General features: G+C 38.0%; 1 protein-coding gene and 1 long non-coding RNA gene across 7 annotated transcripts in view; one reads left to right on the top strand and one right to left on the bottom strand.

The window, feature by feature from the left end:
• Nucleotides 1–24364, top strand: part of LOC118623458 — an 82737-nt gene that overhangs the window by 4800 nt on the left and 53573 nt on the right. The window lies entirely within an intron of this gene.
• ATF1 (activating transcription factor 1) overlaps nucleotides 12440–24364 on the bottom strand; it is a 64587-nt gene continuing 52662 nt past the window's right edge. Inside the window, exons 5-7 of one of the 4 annotated variants that reach the window (XM_036251053.1) lie at nucleotides 20886–21068; nucleotides 20641–20800; nucleotides 12440–13074 (exon numbers count right to left, since the gene is read on the bottom strand). In XM_036251053.1, coding sequence (XP_036106946.1) covers nucleotides 12930–13074; nucleotides 20641–20800; nucleotides 20886–21068 — 488 coding nt within the window. In that variant the 3' untranslated portion in view covers nucleotides 12440–12929. Of the gene's footprint in view, nucleotides 13075–17390; nucleotides 17507–20640; nucleotides 20801–20885; nucleotides 21069–24364 lie in introns of those variants that run through there. The other 3 variants (XM_036251052.1, XM_036251050.1, XM_036251051.1) reach the window with 3 other exon arrangements.

Raw genomic sequence — 24364 nt, 5'->3', positions numbered from 1 at the left:
AGCAACCAATTTGTACTTCTTAATTCCTTCACCTTTTTCACCCATTCCCCCAACCGCCCTCCCATCTGGCAACCAACAAAATAGTCTCTGTTATCTATGAGAATGTTTCTGTTCTGCCTGTTCATTTTGTTTGTAGATTCCATTGTCGATAGATATGTATTCACTGCCATTTTGTTTGTTTATATATTTTATCTTTTTCTTCAAAAGACCCTTCAACATTTCATATAATAACAGTTTGGTGATGATGAACTCCTTTAACTTTTTCTTGTCTGGGAAACTCTTTATATGGCCATCGATTCTAAATGACAGCTTTGCAGGGTAGAGTAACCTTGGTTGTAGGTTCTTGCTTTTCATCACTCTAAATATTTCTTGCCACTCCCTTCTGGCCTGCAAAGTTTCTTTTGATAAATCAGCTGACAATCTTATGGGAACTCCCTCGTAGGTAACTACTGCTTTTGTCTTGTGGCTTTTAAAATTCTCTCTTTGTCTTGAATCTTTGCATTTTGATGATGATGTGTCTTGGTGTGGGCTTCTTAGGGTTCATCTTGTTTGGGACTCTGTGCTTCCTGGACTTGTATGTCTGTTTCCTTCACCAAGTTATGGACGTTTTCTGCCATCATTGTTTCAAATAGGTTTTCGATTTCTCGTTCTCTCTTTTCTCCTTCCGGCACCCCCAAGATGTGAATGTTGGCACGCTTGAAGTTGTCCCAGAGGCTCCTTACACTATCCTCATTTTCTTGGATTCTTTTTTCTTTTTGCTGTTCAGATTGGGTGTTTTTTGCTTCTTTATATTCCAAATCAATGGTTTACTTCTTGGCTTTCCCTACTCTACTATTGAATCTGTGTAAATTATTTATTTCAGTTAGTGCCCCTTTCATTTCTGACTGGTCCTTTTTTATGCTCTGGAGGCCCTCACTAAGTTCACTGAGGTTCTCACTAAGTTCATTGAGCATCCTTATAAGCAGTATTTTGAACTCAGCGTCTGTTAGGTTGCTTAAGTCCATTTCGCTTAGTTCTTTTCCCGGGGTTTTGTTCTGTTTTTTCATTTGGGACCTGTTTCTTTGTCTCCTCATTTTGGCTGCCTCCCTGTGTTTGTTTCTATGTATTACTTAACGAGAGAGATGGGGCTAGCTGAGACCAGATGCTGCTTGTTTGAAAGAATTTAAGAAAACCTGAAGCAGGATCCAAGACAGGCAATTTTATGGTAAAGCAACTGGCAACAGCTTGGGTGGGCCTGAAAGTTGGGGGAGCGGGGCCTCAGGGAGTCAGCAGGGCGGGGCTACCAGTGTGAGCCAGGTTGCTGGAGTCCCAGATATGGCGACTGTCTGCCTCCCCAGGGAAGTGCTCACCAAAGGAACAAAGGCCTCTGACAGCACGTTTGTCCAGGAGAAAGCCCCCTCTCCAGCCCTCGCTCCAATGCCAAACAGCTCAGTTCTTCCCTGTATGTCTCTGGCGCCCCTCGAGCTGCCTCCCCTCCAAGCTTAGAGGGAGAGAGTCTGATAAGTCCGCGCGGGCCCTTTAAGGAGCTGCCTGGGGCTCCAGCCGCCTCAGCCTCCCTGAGGCTCAGTTCCCGCTGGTTTTTCCAGCCAGAAGTTATGGGCACTTCTCTTCCTGGCACTGGAACCCTGAGCAGGCGCCTGGAGTGGGACGGGGATCCCTCAGTTCTCAGGAAGGACCTTCCCAGCCGAGGTGTCCTCCTGATTTTTATCCGCCACACGTGGGTGTGGGACCAGCCTGTCCGCCTCCACCTCCGCCCCTCCTACCAGTCTCCATGTGGCTGCTGCTTTAATTCCATAGTTGTAGGACTTCCATTCAGCTCGATTTCAGGCGGTTTTGAATGATGGTTGTTCTGTAGTTTAGTCGTAACTTTGATGTGGTTGTGGGAGGACACGATACCCCGTTTACCTACACCACCATCTTGACCAGAAGTCCTACATCATAATTATTAATAGATGTTTGAATTGTTTTCAGATTTTTGGTATTACAACTAAAACTTTTATGCATACAAGCACGAGTTTCTCTAGACTGTATCCCAGGTTGAAGTTGCAGATTCATAGAGAATACACACTATCACTTCAAAAAATGCCAAATTTTTTTCCAAAATGTTGTACCAATATATTTTCCGACTAGTAGCGTAAGTGTTCCCATTGTTCATATTATCAGCAACACGTTTTAATCTTTTACCAATATAGTAGTTATGAATTGAGAACTCATGGTTTCAACCTGCATTTTTCTGATTTTGAATGAATTTGAGTATTTGAATATATTTTCATGTAGTTAGGGGACATCTCAGATTTAGGTATTTTATTTGTTTATCTTATTATTGCTTTCATTAACTGGCAACCCTTGATCTTTTTTTTTTTATCCTCACCTGAGGACACTTTTTCATTTTTTTTTGTTTGTTTGTTTAGATAGAGTGGGAGGGAGAGAAAGGGAGAGAGAGAGAGAGAGAGAGAGAGAGAGAGAAACATCGATGTGAAAGGGACACATCGAGTGGTTGCCACCCACACGACAAACCAGGGCCGGGGACAAACTGCAACCAAGGTACGCGTCCTTAGTGGGAACTGAACCTGGGTCTAAACGCAGGCTGACACTCTAACCCCTGAGCCAAACCAGCCAGGGCAACCCTTGATCTTTTTACTATCTTTATAGTTTTGACTTTTTCTTATAGAAAGAGAAAGAGAAACATTGATGTGAGAGACACAATAGGTAGCCTTTTTAGATTGGCTTATTTCATTTAGTAATATGCATTCAGCATTTCTCTGTATGTTTTCATGGCTTGATAGTTCATTTCTTTTTAGTGCTCAGTAATATTTCATTGTCTGGATTTTAAAAAGTACATTCCCCTGCCATGGCTTGTTTGGCTCAGCGGTTAGAGCATCGGCCTGCGGGCCAGAGAGACTCGGGTTCGGTTCCCGCTAAGGGCATGTACCTTGGTTGCAGTTTGTCCCCAGCCCTGGTTGGTCGTGCTGGTGGCAGCCACTCCATGTATCCCTTTCACGTCGATGTTTCTCTCTCTCTTTCTCTCTCTTCCTTTTTCTCCTTCCCACTCTATCTGAACAAAAATGGAAAAGTGTCGTCGGGTGAGGATAAAAAAATAAATAAATAAAAAGTTCATTCCCCCATTGGAGGACATGTTGGTTGCTTCCAATTTTTGGAATTATGAACAAAGCTGCCATAAACATCTATGTGCAAGTTTTTTTGTGAACATAAGTTTTCAACTCCTTTGGATAAATGCCAAGGAGTACAATTATTGTATCATATGTTAAGAGTATGTTTTGTTTTGTAATATACCACCAAACTGTCTTCCAAAATGGCTGTAGTTTTGCATTCCTACTAGCAATGAATGAGAATTTCTGCTGCTCTACATCCTTGCCAGTGTTTGGTGTTATCTGTGTTCTGGATTTTGGTCATTCTAATAGGTGTGTAGTGGTATCTTGTTTTAATTTGCATTTTTCTGATGATAATATGATGCAGAGGAAGAGAGAAACATTGATGATTTTAAAATGGAGGTTGCCATCTAGTGGAAACATTTAAATAGAGCTTTTTAAATCTTTCATAATGGGTTTGTAAAGGTACAGCAGGTCCTTGAATAATATTTTATTCAACATTGTCTCATTATAATGAGATACAGTTAAGTCCTTAACTCTTTTTTTTCCTTTATTGACTTTAGAGAGAGAGGAGGGAGAGGGAGAGAGATATAGAAACATCAACAAGAAAGAACATCGATTGGCTGCCTCCTTCATGTCCCCCACTGGGGATTTGGCCCACAACCTGGGCATGTGCCGTGACCCAGAATTGAACCTGTGACCTCTTGGTGCATGGGTCAGCGCTCAACCACTAAGCCACACCGGTCGGGCAGTTTTTAACTCTTGATGTATCAATTAACCTATGGTAAAATTGGTTTCCTTTTACGTTGTTTTGCTTAAAGTTGTAGAACCTATTGTTAAGAGAGGACTTACTGTACAATAGAACAGAACTTTTCACTCTTCAACAACACAGATAAGAAAAAAGGTACAGCCCTGGGCGGGTGGCTTAGTTGGTTGGAATGTCATCTCATACACCAAAAAGGTTTCAGGTTTGATTCCTAGTCAGAGCACATACCGAGGTTGTGGGTTCGATCCTCTGTTGGGGCATGTATGGGAGGCAACTGATCTGTTTCTCTCCCACACTGATGTTTCTCTCTCTCTCTCTCTCTCTCTCTCTCTCTCTCTCTCTCTCTCTCTCTCTCTCTCCCCCTCCCTCCCTCTCTCTCTCTCCCTCTCTCTCCCTCTTCCTCTTTCCCTCTCTCTAAAACTAATAAAAGCATATCCTCGGGGAAGATTTAAAAAAAGAAAGAAGGTACATTCTGGTGGTTAAGACCACAAACTTTGGAGATGATCAAACCTAGGTATGAACCCTAGTCTTATTTACTGTGTGACTTTGGCAAAGTATCAAACGTCTGTGTCTTAGTGAATTTGAACCCAGACCCTCACTCATTTAATAAACATGGAGCACTCCTGTGAACCAAGTGAGCACTGCCCTAGACTGTGGGCTACAGAAGAGCACAAAAGAGACAGTCACCCTGTAGAGTTTAATAAAGGTGTGTGTTAAGGGTAGGAGTTGGGGAGAGATCACTATTTTAGGTTGAATGGTTTGAGATAAGGTTTAAATCCCAAATCCCTAGTTATTTTTTTGTTTGTTTGTTTGGTTCGTGCCCCTAGTGGGAACCGAACCCGGGACTCTTTGGTCCGCAGTCTGACGCTCCAACCGCTGAGCCAAACCGGCCAGGGCCCAAATCCCTAGTTATTTTATGTTTCAATTACAGTTTGCATTCAATATTATTTTGTATTAGTTTCAGGTGTACAGCATAGTGCTTAGACAGTCATATATTTTACAGAGGGGTCCCCCCGATGTTTCCAATACCCACCAGACACCATATATAGTTATTATAATATTATTGAGTATATTCCCTATGCTGTACTTTACACCCTGTGACTATTTTATAATTACTAATTTGTACTTTTTATTTTTGTTTTGTTTTATCCTCACCCAAGGACATTTTTCGATATTTTTTTCAGGTAGAGTGGGAGGGAGAGAGAGAAACATCGAGATGAAAGGGACACATCGAGTGGCTGCCACCCACACAACCCAACCAGGGCCAGGGACAAACTGCAACCAAGGTACGTGCCCTTAGCAGGAACCGAACTCGGGTCTCTCCAGACCACAGGCCAATGCTCTAACCGCTGAGCCAAACCAGCCAGGGCCTAATTTGTACTTTTTAATCTTCACCTTTTCCACCCCATCGCCATCTCCCCTGGCAACCATCAATCTATTCTCTATGATTCCACTTCAATTATGTGTATTCATTTATTTGTTCTTTAGCTTCCACATACAAGTGAAATCGTATGGTATTTGTCTTTCTCTGACTGACTTATTTCACTTAGCATAATACTCCCTAGATCCATCCATGCTGTCACAGATGGTAATATTTCATTCTTTTTTAGGGCCAAGTAATATTCTGTCTAGTAGCTGCCTCTTCAGCTTTCACTCCAATGCCAAACTACTCACTTCCTCTCTGTATGTCTCTGGTGCCTTTCAAGCTGCCTCCCCCACTGGAGCCTGGAGGGAGTGCGTCCAAGCAAGTTCGTGTGAGGGCCCTTTAAGAGGAACTGCCTGGGGCTCCAGCAGCCTCAGCTTTCCTCAGCCTCAGTTCCCACTGGTTTTTACAGCCAGAAGTTATGGGGACTCTCTTCCTGGCACTGCAACCCTCAGCTGGGGGTCCTGGTGTGGGATGGGGACCCCTCACTCCCAAGGGAGGACCTTCCCAAGTGAGGTGTCCTGATTTTTATCCTCCACATGTGGGTGTAGGACCAGCCCATAGATGCTGGATTTTGTCAAATGCTTTTTCAGCATCTATTGTTATCATATGATTTTATCTTTCCTTTTGTTTATGTGATGTACACATTTATTGATTTGTGAATATTGTATCAGCCTTGCATCCCTGGGATAAATCCCACTTGGTTGTGGTAAATTATTATTTTTTAACTTATTGCTGGATCTAATTTGCTAATATTTTGCTGAGGATTTTGGCATTTTCTTTCATCAAGGATATTGGCTTGTAATTTTCTTTCTTTGTAGTGTCTTTATCTGGTTTTGGAATTAGGATTGTGCTGACTTCATAAAAAAAGCTTGGAAGTCTTCCTTCCTCTTGAATTTTTTGGAATAGTTTGAGGAGAATAGGTGTTGGTTCTTCTTTAAATGTTTGGTAAACTCGCCTGTGAAGCTGTCTGAACCAGGGCTTTCATTTGCTGGGATTTTATTGATTACAGCTTCAGGACTGCTTTTGCTGTGTTCCATAGATTTCGTGTTGTTGTGTGTTCATTTGTTTCTAGGAAGTTTTCTATTTCTTCCTTGATCTCCTTGGTAACCCATTCATTTATTTTTATTTTTTTTATCCTCACCTGAGGACATTTTCTTCCATTTTTTTGTTCAGATAGAATGGGAGGTAGAGAGAGTAAGAGAGAGAGAGAGAGAAACATCGATGTGAAAGGGACACATCGAATGGCTGTCACCTGCACGACCCAACCAGGGCCGGGAACAAACCGCAACCAAAGTACGTGCCCTTAGCAGGAACCAAACCTGGGACTCTCTGGACTGCAGGCCGACGCTCTAACCGCTGAGCCAAACTGGCCAGGGCTCTTTTATTTTTTTATCCTCACCGAGGACATTTTTTTTTTTTTAATCTTTATTGTGGAATGTAAAATGTATTACAGATGCTCCACATTTTTCCCCCATTGACCCCCTCCTCCCCACTCCTGCCCCCCTCCCACCTTTTCCCACACTATTGTCTGTGTCCATTGGTTATGCATATAAGTTCTTCGGTTTATTTCTTCCCACCCCCCCAACCCCTTTCCCTTTGAGGTTTGTCACCGAGGACATTTTTTTGTTTTTTGTTCAGATATAGTGGGAGGGAGAGAGAGGAAGAGAGAGAGAGAGAAACACCAACGTGAAAGGGACACATTGAGTGGTTGCCACCCACACAACCCTAACTGGGGCAGGGACAAACTGCACCTGAGGTACATGCCTTTAGTGGGAACTGAACCCAGGCCTCTCTGGTCCACGGGCTGGCGCTCTAACCACTTAGCAAACTGGCCAGGGCCCATTTGTTATTTAATAACATGCTGTTTAGCCTCTATGTGTTTGAATGTTTTTGAGTGTTATATTGTAATTGATTTGTAGTTTCATGCCATGTGATCTGAAAAGATGCTTGATATGTTTTCAATCTTCTTGAACTTGTAAAGACTTAGTTTGTGTCCTAACATGTGGTCTGTCTTTGAGAATGTCCTGTGTGCACTTGAGAAGAATATATGTTCTGCTGTTTTGGGCTGAAATGTTCTGTAAATATCAATTAAATCCATCTGATCTAGTGTATTGTTTAGAGTTTCTGTTTCCTTGTTAATTCTTTGTCTAGAAGATCCACTATCCAGTGATCTCAGTGGGGTGTTAAAGTCCCCTACTATGATTGTATTGTTGTTGATTTCTCCCTTAAAGTCCTCCAGCAATTTAAAAATATATTTTGGTGTTCCTATATTGGGTGCATATATGTTTACCAGGGTTATATCCTCTTGTTAGATTGATCCCTTTAATAGTATGTAGTGCCCTTCTTTGTCTCTTGTTATGGCCTTCATTTTGAAGTCTGTTTTATCAAATATAAGTATTGCTAGCCCAGCTTTTTTTAAATTTCTATTTTCATGAAAAAAAAATTTTTTCCATCCCTTTACTTTCATCCTGTGCAAGTCTTTTGTTCTGAGGTGGGTGTCTTGGTTTCTTATTCAGTCAGCTACCCTATGTCTTTTGGTTGGAGTATTTAAGCCATTTACCTTGATTGGCATTTTTGTTGTTGCCATTTTTATTCTTTCTGCCTGTGTTCCTCTCTCTGTCTCTTTCTCTTTCTTCTTCTTACAACAGACCTTTTAGCATTTCTTGCATTGCTGGTTTAGTGTTAATAAACTCCTTTAGCCTCTTTTTGTCTGCGAAGCTCTTGATTTCACCTTTAATTTTGAATGATAGCCTTGCTAGATAGAGTAGACTTGGATTTAGTCATTCAGTCCCTTGCTTTTCATTACTTTGTATACTTCATGCCACTCACTTCTGGCTTGAAGTGTTTCTTGATACTTTACTGAATTCATTTATCAGTTTTAGTAGTTTTTTGTGTGGAATCTTTTAAGGTTCTCCATATACAGTATCATGTCACCTGCAAATAATGATAATTTTACTTCTTCCTTTCCAATTTGGATACCTTTCATTTCTTCTTTTTGTCTAATTGCTGTGGCTAGGACTTCCAGTACTATGTTGAATGGAGTGGTAAAAGTGAACATCCCTGTCTTGTTCCCAATCTTAAGGGAAATGTTTTTAGTTTTCCCCCATTGAATATGATGTTAGCTGTGATTGTGTCATATATGGCCTTTATATGTTAAACTATGTTCCCTCTATTCCCACTTTATTGAAGGTGTTTTTTTATCATAAATGGGTACTGTATTTTTTCAAATGCTTTTCCTGGGTCTATTGATATGATCATATGCTTTTTATCTTTCATTTTGTTCATGTGGTATATCACGGTAATTGATTTGCAGATATTGTATCTAAATTGCATCCCAGGAATAAATTCCACTTGATCATGATGTATGATGTTTTTATGGTATTGCTGAATTAGATTTGCTAATATTTTGTTGAGGATTTTTGTACCTATATTCACCAGGGATATTGACCTATAATTTTCTTTCTTTGTAGTATCTTTATCTGCTTTTGTAATTAGGATAATGCCAACCTTATAAAATGAGCTTGAGAGTCTTCCCTCCTCTTGAATTTTTTTGAATAGCTTGAGAATAGGTGTTAGTTCTTTGAAAATTCACCTGGGAAGTCCAGGACTTTTTTGTTGGGAGAGGGAGGGAAAAGGAGAGAGAAAGGCATTAATGTGAGAGAGAAACATCGTTTGGCTGCCTCCCACACACACCCTGACTAGGGATTGAGCCCGCAATCTGGACATGTGACCTGACTGGGAATCGAACCAACGACTTTTTGGCTCATGGGACAATGATTAACCAATTTAGCCACACCAGCCAGGGTTAGTGTTGGGAGTTTTTTTGTTGTTACTGTCTTGATTTGTTGGTTGTAATTGGTCTGTTCATATTTTGTTTCTTCTTTAATATATTTTAGAAGATTATGTTTCTAGGAATTTATCCCTTTTGACCAGATTGTCCAATTTGTTGACATATTATTTTTTTGGTGTATTTATTTTCTTTGTAATATTCTTATAATCCTTTGCATTTCCGGGGTATCAGTTGTCACTTCTCTTTCATTTCCGATTTTATTTATTTGGGTCCTCTTTTTTTCTTGATGAGTCTGGTTAAAGGTTTTCCAATCTTGTTTATCTTTTCAAGAAACCAACTCTTGGTTTCATTGATTTTTTTTAGACTCTATTTCATTTATTTATTTTTTAATATTTTTTGTCTATACTCTTTGGGTTTTATTGTTCTTTTTCTAGTTCTTTAATTGTAAGGTTAGATTTCTTGAGATTTTTCTTGTTTCCTGAGAAACAATACATAGCCTGTATTGCTATGACTTTCCCTCTAAGGACTGCTTTTGTTGTGTTTTCACTTTCATTTGTCTCAAATAATCTTGATTTCTTCCTTAATCTGTTAACCTAGTCATTGTTTAGTAACATGTTATTTAGCCTCCATTTTTTTTTTTCTTTCTTATAATTGATTTCTAGTTTCATACCATGGTGGTCAGAGAGGATGAATGGTATTTCAGTATTCTTAAATTAATTGAGACTTGTTTAGTGTCCCAACATATGGTCTATCCTGGAAAATGTTCCATGTGTATTTTCTGCATATTCTGCTGCTTTGGGGTGAAATACTCTGAAAATATCCATTAATCCACTTGGTGTAATGTGTCATGTAAGGACACTGTTTCCTTGATTTTTTGTCTGGAAGATCTATAATTGATATCAATGGGGTATTAAAATCCCCTATTATGACTCTATTAATGTCAATCTCTCCTTTTATGTTCATTAATATTTGCTTTTATATATTTAGGTGCTCCTATGCTGAGACATAAATGTTTCAAGGGCTATGTCCTCTTGTTAGATTGCCACATCCCTAGTTATTAATGCTCATATAACCTTAGGCAAGTACTAATCTCAGCAGGATGACATTAATATAGATGTTTCACAAGAGCTATAACACTGCCTTTGTTCATCACTTTTTTCCTAGTAATGGTTGACATGAAAAAGGCCTTCAATAAATACACATAACTTACCACTTAAAAACTGTTAATATATACTATCATAGGCAGGAAACTACTGTAAATGTCCTGTCACTCTTGAGGAAAAAGGAACCTGGGTCTCTCTGGACTGCAGGCCGATGCTCTAACCACTGAGCAAAACCGGCCAGGGCCATAATACATATTTTTATATCCTCCCTGTGTCCACATGTTAACTGGAGGGAAAAACAGGTTTAACCAGCAAATTTGATATAATTGCTGAAAGAATAAACAAATGCAGTAAAATTTCTGAAGCTCTAACACATGCCCATTGTTCATGCTTGGTCTGTAAAATTAGAGGGTTATTTTATATGTTCAAGATGTGTTCGTGGGCAAAGTGTTTCCATCAATATAATGTATAAATTAATAAATTGATGATAAATTTATATGATAGTAAATTGAGCTGGGAAAGTAATTGTACTGGACTATTGAATGTTTGAAGACAAATTCAGGTGTGGGTGATAATCACCTTTAAAATTCCATAAGCCTGACATTGGATTCAAATTAGGAAAATATCTAGAATTAATATGGTATGCACTTAACAGAATCCTCAGTGGCTTGCCCATGTCTGTTACATACAGCAAGACCAGGTAACTTGATCTACTGAGCAAGGCCCTACACCATAAGTCTGCAGGCAGTGGACAGTTTACAAATGTTTGTGGATATCCAGCTGTTAAGGCACTAAGGACTCGACTATCTCTTTTGCAACCAAGCATGACATGCACCCAATAAATTATCTTTTAAAAAACTCTCGATATAACCCAGTGATGATCCCTTACCTCTCCTATTCTTCAAGCTAATGATGGGACACTAGTTTAAGACTCTGGGTTTACAAAGATAGTAAGTGATGTAAGTAATCCCAATGGTGACCAAACTTTTTTTCTTCTCATAAGCTGCTGCCTAGTAAATGGAGTCCCATTTTAAAAGACCCCGTTAATAAAATATTTCATTAATATTAAACACACATTTATTGATTGTGTTAAGATTTCTATGTAACAGGCTCCTTAACCATCTCCTAAATACTGGTAGAACAAAAAGTTTCACTATCTTTAGTTTATTGAAATTGGTTCTGAATGAATCAAAACATACAGGCATATCCCCTCTTAAAATAGGTTATGTAGACCAGAATTGTACACTTATCCTCATTTTAAAACTAGAAATGCATTATACTTAGTATAATTAACAGAATGGCTATCAAGAAGCCTGTCATTTATATATCAAGCAATATATTTTACATTCAGCAAACTTAAATTTTATCAAATGTCCTTTAATTTCATAGACAATATGATACATATTGTATAAGAAGCGCACAATGGGTTTGCAGTACAATTTCAAAGTGTATAGAAATTGGAATACAGAAGTTAAACACTGGTGTACTGTGAACTTTGGAAAAACTGCATACAAAACTTAGAATTCAGATATTAGCCAATCTGAAACTTTACTTCCCATAATATAAAAACGATACTTTGAGATGCAAAATATTTTTTTTTACTAAACAAACTATATAAACATTTAAAATAATCATTAAAAACTCAACTTTAGAATTTATAAAGATTAGCTATAAAAATATATTGGCAGTCACTTTTATAAATGTACCATTCACTACGTTACAAAATAGTCTCTAACATAAAATTGCTTTAATAACTACTATTTTAGAATCTGATAAACCTTAAATCGATTATAAAATCCTTTTGGAAAACTTTGGTATGCATCTTCAGAAAGTTAAAAAAAAAGAATCTAATATCACCTCAAGGGCCTGTAAACATTCCAGTCTATTAAAGCACAACAGAATAAGTAATGTATATTCAACTGCATACAGAATATAGAATCAAAAAAAAATCTGTTATATATTTGTAGAAAATCACCATTCCCAGAATAATCCCAAAACAATTTAAAAGTGTCAAACTTTTAAACAGTTCTCTTTCCATTCTGATAATAAATGTTACAAAAACACCAACCCCATTCATGTACCTTAGATGCCTATTAGGACAAGCCCTCAAAAATAGTTTAACCCAGTCTTAAAAAATGCTCTCAAGTCCAATAAACAAACTAAAAAACCCATTTAAAAGACTTGACAATAGAACAAGTATATGTAATCAGAATACATAATTATTTAGTTATGCATTAGTTTTTCTTTTATATTGGTAATTTAGAATTTATTGGCAGAAATACACACACACACACACACACACACACACACACACACACACACAAACACACAATTGAAAAAGTAAATTTTAGGAAACAGTACAAAATACAAACCTATAGGATAAATTGATTTATTTTTTTAAATTTACCAAATTTCATTTTTTTTTTATCTGCCATTTTGGATTATTGACAAACTACCATTATTTAGAAAATTCAAATTGGTGAATGTTCATTTCCTGCTGCTTGAGTATGTTTCATTTTTACAGAGCTTCCAGTTGTGCCAGTATCTTCCTTGAGGTCATTTTCCACTTTATCCTCTGGTCACCAGATCTCTTGCATAAGACATTTATCTTTGAGTTGCAAAAGCCTAAATAAAAGCTTCATTTTTGACCTTTTAATTTATAAAACGCCACTAAAAAGAAAAAAAATCCATCTAATTTTTAGGCAAGTCCACAAAATATTTTCTTTCTCAAAAATCAAACACTTTTATGGGAATAAAGATCCTTCAAAGTTTTTAACTCTTCTATTAGAGTTTTATTTTGATTTTCCAGGACTGCAACTCGATTTTCCAGGCACTTCACATATTCTTTCTTCTTTCTGCGACATTCTCGAGCAGCTTCTCTGAATAGAAACATTAAAAACCAATGTTAGGGGAAAAAATTCACTTTCTTTAAAGTGGTAAATGCACTTTAGTAATTTTCCCTGCTCATCTTTTTTATCTCATTTAAAAAAATTAAGATATCTACAGACAGTGAAATATACATCTTAGGTGTAGAATTCAGTTTTGGCAAATGCATATACCTGAATAACCCACACACCTATCAAGGCACAGAACATTTTTTTTTTTAATCCTCACCCGAGGACATTTTTCTCATTTTTTGTTCAGACAGAGCGGGAGGGATAGAGAGGAAGAGAGAGAGAGAGAGAAACATCGATGTGAAAGGGACACATCGAGTGGCTGCCACCCGCACGACCCAATCAGGGCTGGGGACAAACTGCAACCGAGGTACATGCCCTTAGCGGGAACCGAACCCGGGTCTCTCTGGACCGCAGGCCGACACTCTTACTGCTGAGTCAAACTGGCCAGGGCAAGGCACAGAACATTTTTATTGCGCCAGAAAGTTCTCTCATGCCCATTCCTGGTGAGTCCTCTCCTCTAGCAACTACTGTTCTGATTTTATCACCAAAAATGAAATTTTTTCTAATCTAGAACTTCATATAACAGTTATAAATATGTACTCTGGTGTGTGGTCTCTTTTTTTTTTTGGTTAATCCTCATCTGTGGATATTTTTCTATTGATTTTTTTTTTTTTTTTTAGATGGGGGAGTGAGGTGGGGAGAGGAGGGGGAGAGAAAGAGAGAGGAACATTGATGCAGGCGAGACATCAATTGGTTGCCTCCCACATAACCCTGACCAGGGCTGGGGATCGAACCTGCAACCAAGGTACATGCCCTTGACGGAATCAAACCTATGACAACCCTTTGGTCCTTGGGCCAATGCTCTAACCAATGAGAAAAAACAGCCAGGTTACGTTATTATTAATCTATCATTATTTTCTAATCTATCATTTGACTTCTCATATTTTTATATCTGGTGTCATAAGTGCTCTTTAGTCTCTCTTTCCTCGGCTTAAATTAAAATGCCGTGCACTACATATTTCTCTCTAAATTTTATCTTAGAATTTTATTGCTTAATTTTCACAATCAAGTCTTTTTTTTTTTTTCTTTATTGATTTTAGAGAGAGAGGTAGGGAGAAAGAGATAGAAACATCGATGAGAGAAAACAGTGATTGGCTGCCTCCTGCATGGCCCTCACTGGGGATTTGGCCCACAACCTGGGCATGTGCCCTGACTGGGAATTGAACTGGCGACCTTCTGGTGCATGGGTTGCCGCTCAACCACTGAGCCACACAGGCCAGGTTCAAGTCTCATTTTATTTTATTTTTATTTATTTATTTTTTTATCCTCACCCGAGGACATTTTTCCTTTTTTTGTACAGATAGAGTGGGAGGGAGGGAGAGAGAGAGAGAGAGAGAGAGAGAGAGAGAGAGAGAGAGAAACATTGACGTGAAAGAGACACATCGAGTGGCTGTCACCTGCACAACCAACCAGGGCCGGGGACAAACTGCAACCGAGGTACATGCCCTTAGCGTGAACCGAACCCGGGTCTCTCCAGACCGCAGGCCGATGCTCTAACTGCTGAGCCAAACCGGCCAGGGCTCAAGTCTTTTTTAAAAAAATGTTTTTATTGATTTTTTTAGAACGAGAGGAAGGGAGAGAGAGAGAGAAACATTGATGTGAAAGACAAACATTGATCGGCTGCCTCCTGCATGCCCCCTACTGGGGATCAAGCCTGCAACCTGGGCTTGTGTCCTGACTGGGAATGGAACTAGGACCTCTAGGTCCATGGGACGATGCTCAAGCCACTGAGCTACACCAGCTGGGTACTATCTTTTTTCTTCTTTACTGATTTTACTGGCTGGGCTGATTGTGTATCTTTTATTAAATAAGCCATCCTTCACAAGTATACTTAACTAGCACAAGCTATTTCTGGCCTCTCTATGCCATTTGCTAATGTTATTGTCTGTCCCTTTGTTGATACCAAGTTTTGATTACAATGGCTTTAGAGTATGTTCCAATGCCTAACAAGACAAAGTAACCTCTTTCTGTTCTTGACCACTCTTGAATACTTATTTCTTCCTTGTAAACTTTTAGCTTATTTTGTCCAGTTCTATAAAGATCTACAAAAATTCTAATTTTTTTTTTATTCTCACCTGAGGACATTTTTCCATTTTTTTTCAGGTAGAGTGGGAGAGAGAGATAGGAACAGAGAGAGAGAGAGAGAAACATCAATGTGAAAGGAACACATCGAGTGGCTGCCACCCGCACAACTGACCAGAGCCGGGGACAAACCGCAACCGAGGTACATGCCCTTAGCGCGAACCGAACCCGGGTCTCTCAGGACCACAGGCCAGCGCTCTAACCGCTGAGCCAAACCGGCCTGGGCCAAAAATTCTAATTTTAAACACATTACATGTATATGTGAATTTGGAAGAATATCTTAATTATTTTCATCAGAGAACATAGCATTTGCTGTCCATTTGGATATTGTTTTACCTCTCAATAAAAAATTTTAAATGTAGATCCTATGCCTTTCCTGTTAAATTTACTAAGTACTTTATGACTTTCATCACTAACCTGAATGTAATATTACTTCCCATTATTTTCAAAATGGTAATTCATAGTAAAAAAAAAAAACAACTTATTAAATTCCTTATAAATTACTGTAATTTAAAACATTTTAATGAAGTAGTACACATAAACGATTGTATGTGATGTAGATATAAGTTATGAGGCATAATAAAATGAGCACATATAAGCCCAATACCCAGCTTACTATGAGAAAATGTTATCCACACTGTTGAAGGACCCTCTCTACTATTCTGATTCCATTCACACCCCTGCCTCTTGCCCAGAAGCAATTACTAGCTTCAATCTTTTGCTTATTTTATAGTTTTAGTACATATGTATATGCCCCTAAGTTATGTATCATTGTTTAGTTTTCTAAAATTTATTGTAAAATATCACACTTTATGTATGCTGTTGCAACTTGCTTTTTTCACTCAACTTTTGTTTTCTAATATTTATTCATGTTATTGTGATCACTCCATCATTACAAATGAACACTATTACATTGTATAAAATGAATTACAATTTATGTACCCATTCTGATATGGATGATTAGGTTTATTTCCCAATTTTTGTGCTATGAACATTCTTATGCATATTTCCTACAAAAGACTCTGTCTCAGTCACACAGAGTGAAACAGCTGAATCACAGGGCATATCCAGGTCAACTGTACAAGATAAGGGTCAATTAAATTCCAAAGTGGCTGCACCAATTTACACTCCCATAGCAGTATGAGAGTTCCATTGTTCAAATCCTTGCCAGCTCCTGATTAGACTTTAAGATTTTTGTCAATTGGGTAGGGACAAATGGTACCTAAGTGTATGGTATTAATTTACATTTCTTTGATTACTGACAAGGGCAATCTTTCATGTGATTATTAATGATTTGTGTTTTCTGAGAAATGCCTATATATTCTGACAACTTTTTTTTCTGTCAGGTTGTACTTTTCTTATTTAGAAGATCTTTATATTTTTTTCCAAACAAATCTTTTTTTGGTTAAATGTTACAAATATCGCTGATAGGTTTGAAGCTTGTATTTTAACTTTATGTTCTCATTTAATAGAAGTTACTAATTTTGCCCTGGCCAGTTTGGCTCAGTGGTTAGAGCGTCCGCCTGTGGTCCGGAGAGACCCGGGTTCGGTTCCCGCTAAGGGCACGTACCTCGGTTGCAGTTTGTCCCCGGCCCTGGTTGGTCGTGCGGGTGGCAGCCACTCGATGTGTCCCTTTCACATCGATGTTTCCCTCTCTCTCTCGTCCTCTCTCTCCCTCCCACTTTGTCTGTACAAAAAATGGAAAAATGTCCTCGGGTGAGGATAAAAAAAAAAAAAAAAAAAAAAAAAAAGAAGTTACTAATTTTAATGAAGATTCATTAATCTTTTATTTTGTGTGTTGTTTTGTTTAAGGGATCTTTCCCTATACCTGAAACCATTAAGATTCTATATTTTCACCTAAAAGTTTTAAAATTTCATCTTTTATGTTTTTGATCCATCTGGAATTATTTTTGTGTATGGTGCAAGGAAGAAATCCAGTATTTTTTCACATAGAAATAATGAATGATCTTAGTTGCATTTATTCAAAAGTCCCTCCTTCCTGCATAATCTGCGCTGCTCATCACATCACGGCTTCCTGTGTTTGTGGACCTGATTCTGAGCTCTCGTTTCACTGGTCACTCTGTTTATCTCATTGCCAGTATCACACTATTTAATTACCACACCTTTAAATAAAGCTCGATTATCTCCTCACCTTATTCTTGTCTGGAATATTTTGGCTGTTCTTGGCCCTTTACTCTTCTATAAATTTTAGTATCAACTGGTCAAGTTCTTCAAAAAACCATTCTGGGTTTTGATTGGAACTGCATTGAATCTATGGATCAATTGAGGAAAAAATAGTCATCTTTATAATACTGAGTTTCTGTATCTATGGATATAGTATATTTCTCTGTTTATTTAGATCTTTCTTAATGTCTTTCAAAACATTTTATAATATTTTCCATTAATATCCTGGGCATCTTTCGTTAGATTTATTTTCAGGTATTTTATTTGTTAACATAAATGATGCCTTTTAAATAATTATTTACCAAACTCTTTATTGCTGATGTAAAGAACTACAATTGACTTCTGAAAACTGATTTTATATCTAGAAACTTTAAAAGCTCATTACGGCCCTGGCCGGTTTGGCTCAGTGGTTGGAGCGTCGGCCCATGGACCTAGGGGTCTCAGGTTCAATTCCTGGACAAGGGCATGCACCTGGGTTGCAGGTTTAATCCTGGCCCTGGTGGGGGTTGTGTGGGTGGCAACCAATCAATGTTTCTCTCTCTCTCTCTCTCTCTCTCTCTCTCTCTCTCTCTCTCTGCCCTCCTGCTTCCACTCTATCTAGAAAGCAGTGGAAGAATATACTCGGGTGAGGATTAAGAAAAATTAATTTTAAAAAGCTCATTATGTCTAATAACTTTCCTGTAAGTCCTTTTGGGTTCTTTTTCTGATAGGCAATTACATAAAAAATAGTAATAGTTTTACTTCTTTCATTTAAATCCTTGCAAGTTTTTCCCTTTTTTCTTGTTTTACTAAACTGGCAAGGGTTTCCTTCCGGTACAAACTGGTTGTTTTTCAAGCTTTCAAATAAATAGTTTGTAGATGATTCTCCTGGATATTCTAAGCAGATATTCATCTGAATATACCTTTGCTAATAACAGTTTTATTTTACATTTCCAATTTTTCATCATTTTTATGGTCTCTTGATCTTTGATGATTTTCAAAGACATCCTTTTTATTCCTTTAAATACATATACTTTCCCTTTCTCCATTAAGTAACTGAAGATTTTACAAAATTCGTTCTGTTGTCGCTTTTCCTGCTGACTCGTGCTCCTGAAAGGTGGTGTAGTGTATTATCTAAAATGCTGGACTTTGAAACCTAGACCCATGAGTTTAAATTCAACCTCTACTACTTACTAAGCAATGTAAACTTAACCTGTGTCCTCATCTCAAAAGGAGGGGGAGCCCTGGCTGGTTTGGCTCAGCAGTTAGAGCGTGGGCCTGTGGTCCAGAGAAACCCGGGTTTGGTTCCCGCTAAGGGCACGCACCTCGGTTGCAGTTTGTCCCCAGCCCTGGTTGGGTCATGTGGGTGGCAACCACTCGATGTGTCCCTTTCAAGTTGATGTTTCTCTCTCTCTCTTTCTCTTCCTCTCTCTCCCTCCCATTCTATCTGAACAAAAAAATGTCCTCGGGTGAGGATTAAAAAAAAAAAGGGAGGGGGAATATTATTATTTATACCACAAAGATTTTTGTGAAAATTACATAAGGGCTTGGCACGTATCATGTTGGAGGCCTAATTCCCTGGGTAGTCTGTGATTTTTCACTTGTATTTGTTAGAACTCTAAGTATGGGAATTTATTAAAGTCTGTGTTGAGATTGCTTTCTTCCAAGCAGCTGGGGCACTATGGACCTGGACCCATTTTAAAATTATCATTCTCTTGCCCAGCCGGTGTAGCTCAGAGGATTGAGCATCATCCCATGGTCTGAGAGGCCCCAGTTCAATTTCCAGTCAGGGCACACGCTCAGGTTGTGAGCTGGATCCCTAGTAGCGGGTGTGCAGGAGGCAGCCGATTGGTGTATCTCTCTCATATCGATGTTTCTCTCTCTCTAAAAAAAAAATAAAAGCATTTAAAAAAATTATAATTCTCTGCTTATGGGTATAATACTTCCTGGACCTTGACCTCATGAAGAATAACCTCTGATCAATTTCCCAGCTTGCACAGACAGTCCCAGGCTCTGTCCTAGTCTCTTCTGCATACTAAAGCTACACCAATCACAAAGATCTGAATTCATCTCCAGGTTACACAGTGGCTGCTTCACTGCTTATTAACCTCATGGTCTTGTGCTTCATTCCTTACCTCAAAAGAATTCTCTTACTTTCCTGCAGGTTCATCCAATCATTTAAAAATGTGGTTTTTATATTTCATCAAGCTTAAAAAATATTACATAGCCAAGGTCATACTGTCAGAAAGAGAAGCCTTATTCTAGTAACTTTAAACAACTCTTTTGGGTTGCCTAGGTATCCAGTTATATCATAAGCAAAGAAATAAAATTTCATTTCTGATATTTATATAACTTCATTTCTTTATCTTACTGCATTTGCTGGAACCTCCAAAATGACAGACTTTGCCTTGTTATTAAGTTCATTTATAGTGATGCTTGTTCTTAGTTTTTAGTAAAGAAACATTTTATCTTGAATTAAATGCATCTATAAGGTTATTTTATAGTAATTTTCATTGCTCTAGTAAATTATCCTATTATCCTAATTTTCTACCTTAATGGTGAGGAGCTGAAAATTGAATCCTATTGTAATTTTTAAAATTTGTTGTATTGGTAGTTATTTACCCATTTTTTGTTCCTAATATAGTTTATTGGTGTTTTTTTTTCTCTTTTTTTTTCCTTGAGCACCTTGCAGAAGGCTACACATTCTATTCTTTTTCTCAAAGAACCACTGGTTTTTCATGACTGGTGTACATATAGTACAATACAGCAATGTTTAAAATACATTTTTTTAAAAAGTAAATGTTTCTCAGGGTTAAATTACTAATGTATTTTCATGATCAAAATTTGTTTTTAGGAACATTTCTGTGTCAGTAAGTAAACTAGGTATTAGGCAGAATCCCACTAAATTCTTTCTTCTTGCTGTGGCAAATAGCAGATTATTATTTTCACTTAACTTTGTCAGCCCAACAAGAACAAAATACATTGTTTGAAAAGCTTTGCTTAACAGTGCTATTCAAAGGATACAACAATGGAAGAACTCTAGGTCATATATTAAAGAAAGAGACTGAGCAATGGGACTCACTGATCCATTAGAAGTAAACCAGACATAATCAAATACTCAGTAAAAGAAAGCTGATATAAACCTCTCTCCTTATTTCTAATATACAATCCCACTTTAAATCTGGTTATGCTTTGAGATTTGCAAAAATATTACCATTCGAGCAGTATAATTTTACTACTCACCTGTTTTTCATCAACCTTATTTCTCTTTTCAATTGGGGATCATCTGTCTTAGTTGTCTGAGATGTAAGAGTCACGGGAGATGTCATCACCACAGTTTGTGGCAACGAAGTAGCTGAAGGCGTGGTACGGATTTGGTATGTCTGCATATCTCCTGATGCAGCTGTGTGGTCAAAAGAATGAGTTAATTCATAAGTGTCTTTAAGGGAACTTTGGGATGCTTTCCATAGACACTTAAACATACTTACTTTGTACAACCACCTGGTTGCTGGGCACAAGTATTTGCTGTCCATCAGAGGTCTGCGCATACTGGAGAATTGTTGTACCTTGCTGAGTACTGCCTGAATTTGTCATCGTTAGCGTCTGAAGTCCCTGTACTCCATCTGTGCCTGGACTGGCCAGCTGTAAGGCTCCATTTGGGGCAATGGCAACTTTAACCAGAGAGAAAATATAGCTATTATAAGGCTAAACAATACACTAATTGCAAAGGATTCAAGAAAAACAAAAACCAAAAACTACTAAAACAGGCTTGAAAGCAATTCCACTTAACAACTGTGGACCACTTTAGGTGAATTATATGTAAAAGAAACAAAATGGCATTTCTTTTTTTTTTTAAATCCTCTTTTGAGGATATTTTTCCATTTTTTGTTCAGATTGAGTGGGAGGGAGGGAGAGAGAGAAATATCAATGTGAAAGGGACACATCAAGTGGCTGCCACCCACATGACCCAACCAGGGCCAGGGACAAATGGCAACCGAGGTACATGCCCTTAGTGGGAACCGAACCCGGGTCTCTCTGGACCACAGGCTGACGCTCTAACCGCTGAGCCAAACCAGTCAGGGCTATAAAATTTTATACATAGTTTAGATGCACTAATCTTAATCTCAAATTCTATAATATAAGTGGTCAAAACACATTTTGTGCTCTATGGACCACTCAGTGCTAATTGCTAATGTTGTCACAGTAATTCTGGAGCACTAAGAGAGCACTGATGGCTAGCTTTTAAAGGAAAAAAAAGTAGAAGGAAATATTCATATAGCTCGTAATTTTTTCCAAAAGAAGCATAAAAATATAACAACAACAACAACAACAACAAAATATATATATATATTTTAATCCTCACCCGAGGACATTTCTCCATTTTTTGTACAGATAGAGTGGGAGGGAGAGAGAGGAAGAGAGAGAGAGAGAGAGAGAGAAACATCGATGTGAAAGGGACACATCAAGTGGTTGCCACCCGCACGACCAACCAGGGCCGGGGACAAACTGCAACTGAAGTACGTGCCCTTAGCGGGAACCGAACCCGGGTCTCTCCAGACCGCAGGCCGACGCTCTAACCACTGAGCCAAACCGGCCAGGGCAACAAAATATTTTTAATAGAAGTGTGCACATAAAAAACATCAAGTAAGATAAAAGGTTACATAATGAAAAAATAAACCTTCATACTTTGTTTCTTAGCTCTGCTTGCTCTCTAGTGGTAAGTGTTGTTAAACATATTACATGTTATTAAGTGTTATTTTAAAAATGTAATCTATTCAGTCACTTCCTAGCAAAAATCACCAATAAAATTAAGTAATCAGAAAACCACTATATATATATAGATCACATTACTAAGCTCCCACAAGCATTTCTCACTGAGTTATACTTATGTTAATGCTTTCCCCTGAAACCTTAAATGAAATGCCCATGATGCATGACCAAATAGAAAACATCTTAGCAGTATATAGTTCCCACATAATAAATCCCTTTCAGAATCTAATGCCTCAACTCTATATTTCAGGTTATAATTATGTAACATTTTTTCCCTTTTACACTTTGCCTACCATGAAGCCAAAACATAGTTGTCTGTGTTTTAATTAAAAATATTTTCAGAAGTTTCTAGATATACTTCCCCACCCCCACTGCCACAGTACAAATAACTTTAGAAGACATTAAAATTGTTTACATGCACAGTTTTTTTTTTTTTATCCTCACCCGAGGACATTTTTCCATTTTTTGTTCAGACAGAGTGGGAGGGAGAGAGAGGAAGAGAGAGAGAGAGAGAGAGAGAGAAACATTGACACATCGGGTGGCTGCCACCCACATGACCAACCAGGGCCGGGGACAAACTGCAACCGAGGTCCGCACCCTTAGCGGGAACCGAACCGGGTCTCTCTGGACCACAGGCCGATGCTCTAACCGCTGAGCCAAACCGGCCAGGGCCAGAGATTTGTTTTTAAATTTATATTAGCAATTACTTTCAATCTCATTCCCTTCAATACACATTATATATCCCCAACATACATTTATCTATATAAATACATAAATAAAATAAAATGTCCCATTATCTATCCCTATTTATTCTACTGGCCACCCTTTACTCTCACCCTGAGGTAACCATTATTTTTGGTGCACATCCTTCCTAATCTTTTCCTGTGTTCACATAGACTGATATATAATTGACCCTTGAAAAACACAGGTTTGGACTACACTGGTCCACTTATATGTGGGCTTTTTTCAATACATACTGTACTATAAATGTATTTTCTCTTCCTTATGATTCTCCTAGTAACATTTTCTTTTCTCTACCTTACTTTCTTCTAAGAATGCAGTATATAATACATAAACATACAAAATACATGTTAACTGATTGTTTATGTTACCAATAATGCTTCTGGTCAACAGTAGGCTATTATTTATTAGTAATTAAGTTACATGCAGATTTTTTACTTCATGAGAGATCAGCACCCCAAACCCCATGTTGTTCAAGGGTTAGCTGTATTTATATCAAAATATGTGGAATTATACTCACAAATGTACAGATATACATTGTTTGATGTTAAATATATGTAATACAGAACTGCTTTCATTTTTGCAATTTATCTTCCTATTCTTGTTTAATGTGTATTTATCTGGTTGAATGTACTCTAAATCTGCCCTGTATGATACAGTAGCCATTAACCACATGTGCTATTTAATTAAAATTAAATAAAATAAAAAACTCAGTTCCTCAGTCTCACCAGCCACATTTGAAGTGCTCAACAGTCAAACATGGCTTAGTGGCTGCTGTACTGGACAATGCAGAGATAGAACACTTCCACCATTAAGGAAGTTCTATTGGATCATGCTACCCCAAATACTAGTTTACTGTATGTATAGAACAAAACAGTGTGTATGGGGTTGTTACTATCCATGGTTTCAGGCACTCACTGGGGGTCTTGGAACATATCCCTTCTGGACAAGGGGGGGGGGCATCATTTTTTTTTTTTTAAATATGTTTTTATTGATTTTTTTTAGAGACAGAGGAAGGGAGAGAGAGAGAGAGATGTGCCCTGACTAGGAATTGACCCGAGACCTCTCAGCCCATAGGATGACACTCAATCCACTGAGCCACCAGCCAGGCTATATCATAATTTTTAACTTGCTAATATATTGTCTTTAAAAATTTGGTGGGAGATGCAGGAAACAAAATGATGATGGTTTGGGGGAATGAGTGAAATGGTGAAGGACTAAGAAGTACATATTGGTTGTTACAAAATAGTCATGGGGATGTAAAGTTCAGCATCAGGAAAAGTCAATAATATTGTAATAACTATACGTGGTGCCAAGTGAGTACTTGAATTATAGGTGGGGATCACTTTATAAATTATATAATTATCTAACCACTATGCTGTCCACCCAAAACTAATATAAAGTAACAAAGGTAGCTGAAAACTAAAATTAGCCCTGGTTGGTTTTGCTCAGTGGT

The sequence above is a fragment of the Molossus molossus genome, unplaced genomic scaffold (assembly GCF_014108415.1).
Source record: "Molossus molossus isolate mMolMol1 unplaced genomic scaffold, mMolMol1.p scaffold_m16_p_10, whole genome shotgun sequence".
NCBI lineage: Eukaryota > Metazoa > Chordata > Mammalia > Chiroptera > Molossidae > Molossus > Molossus molossus.
This window is presented reverse-complemented; position numbering and strand designations above follow the sequence as displayed.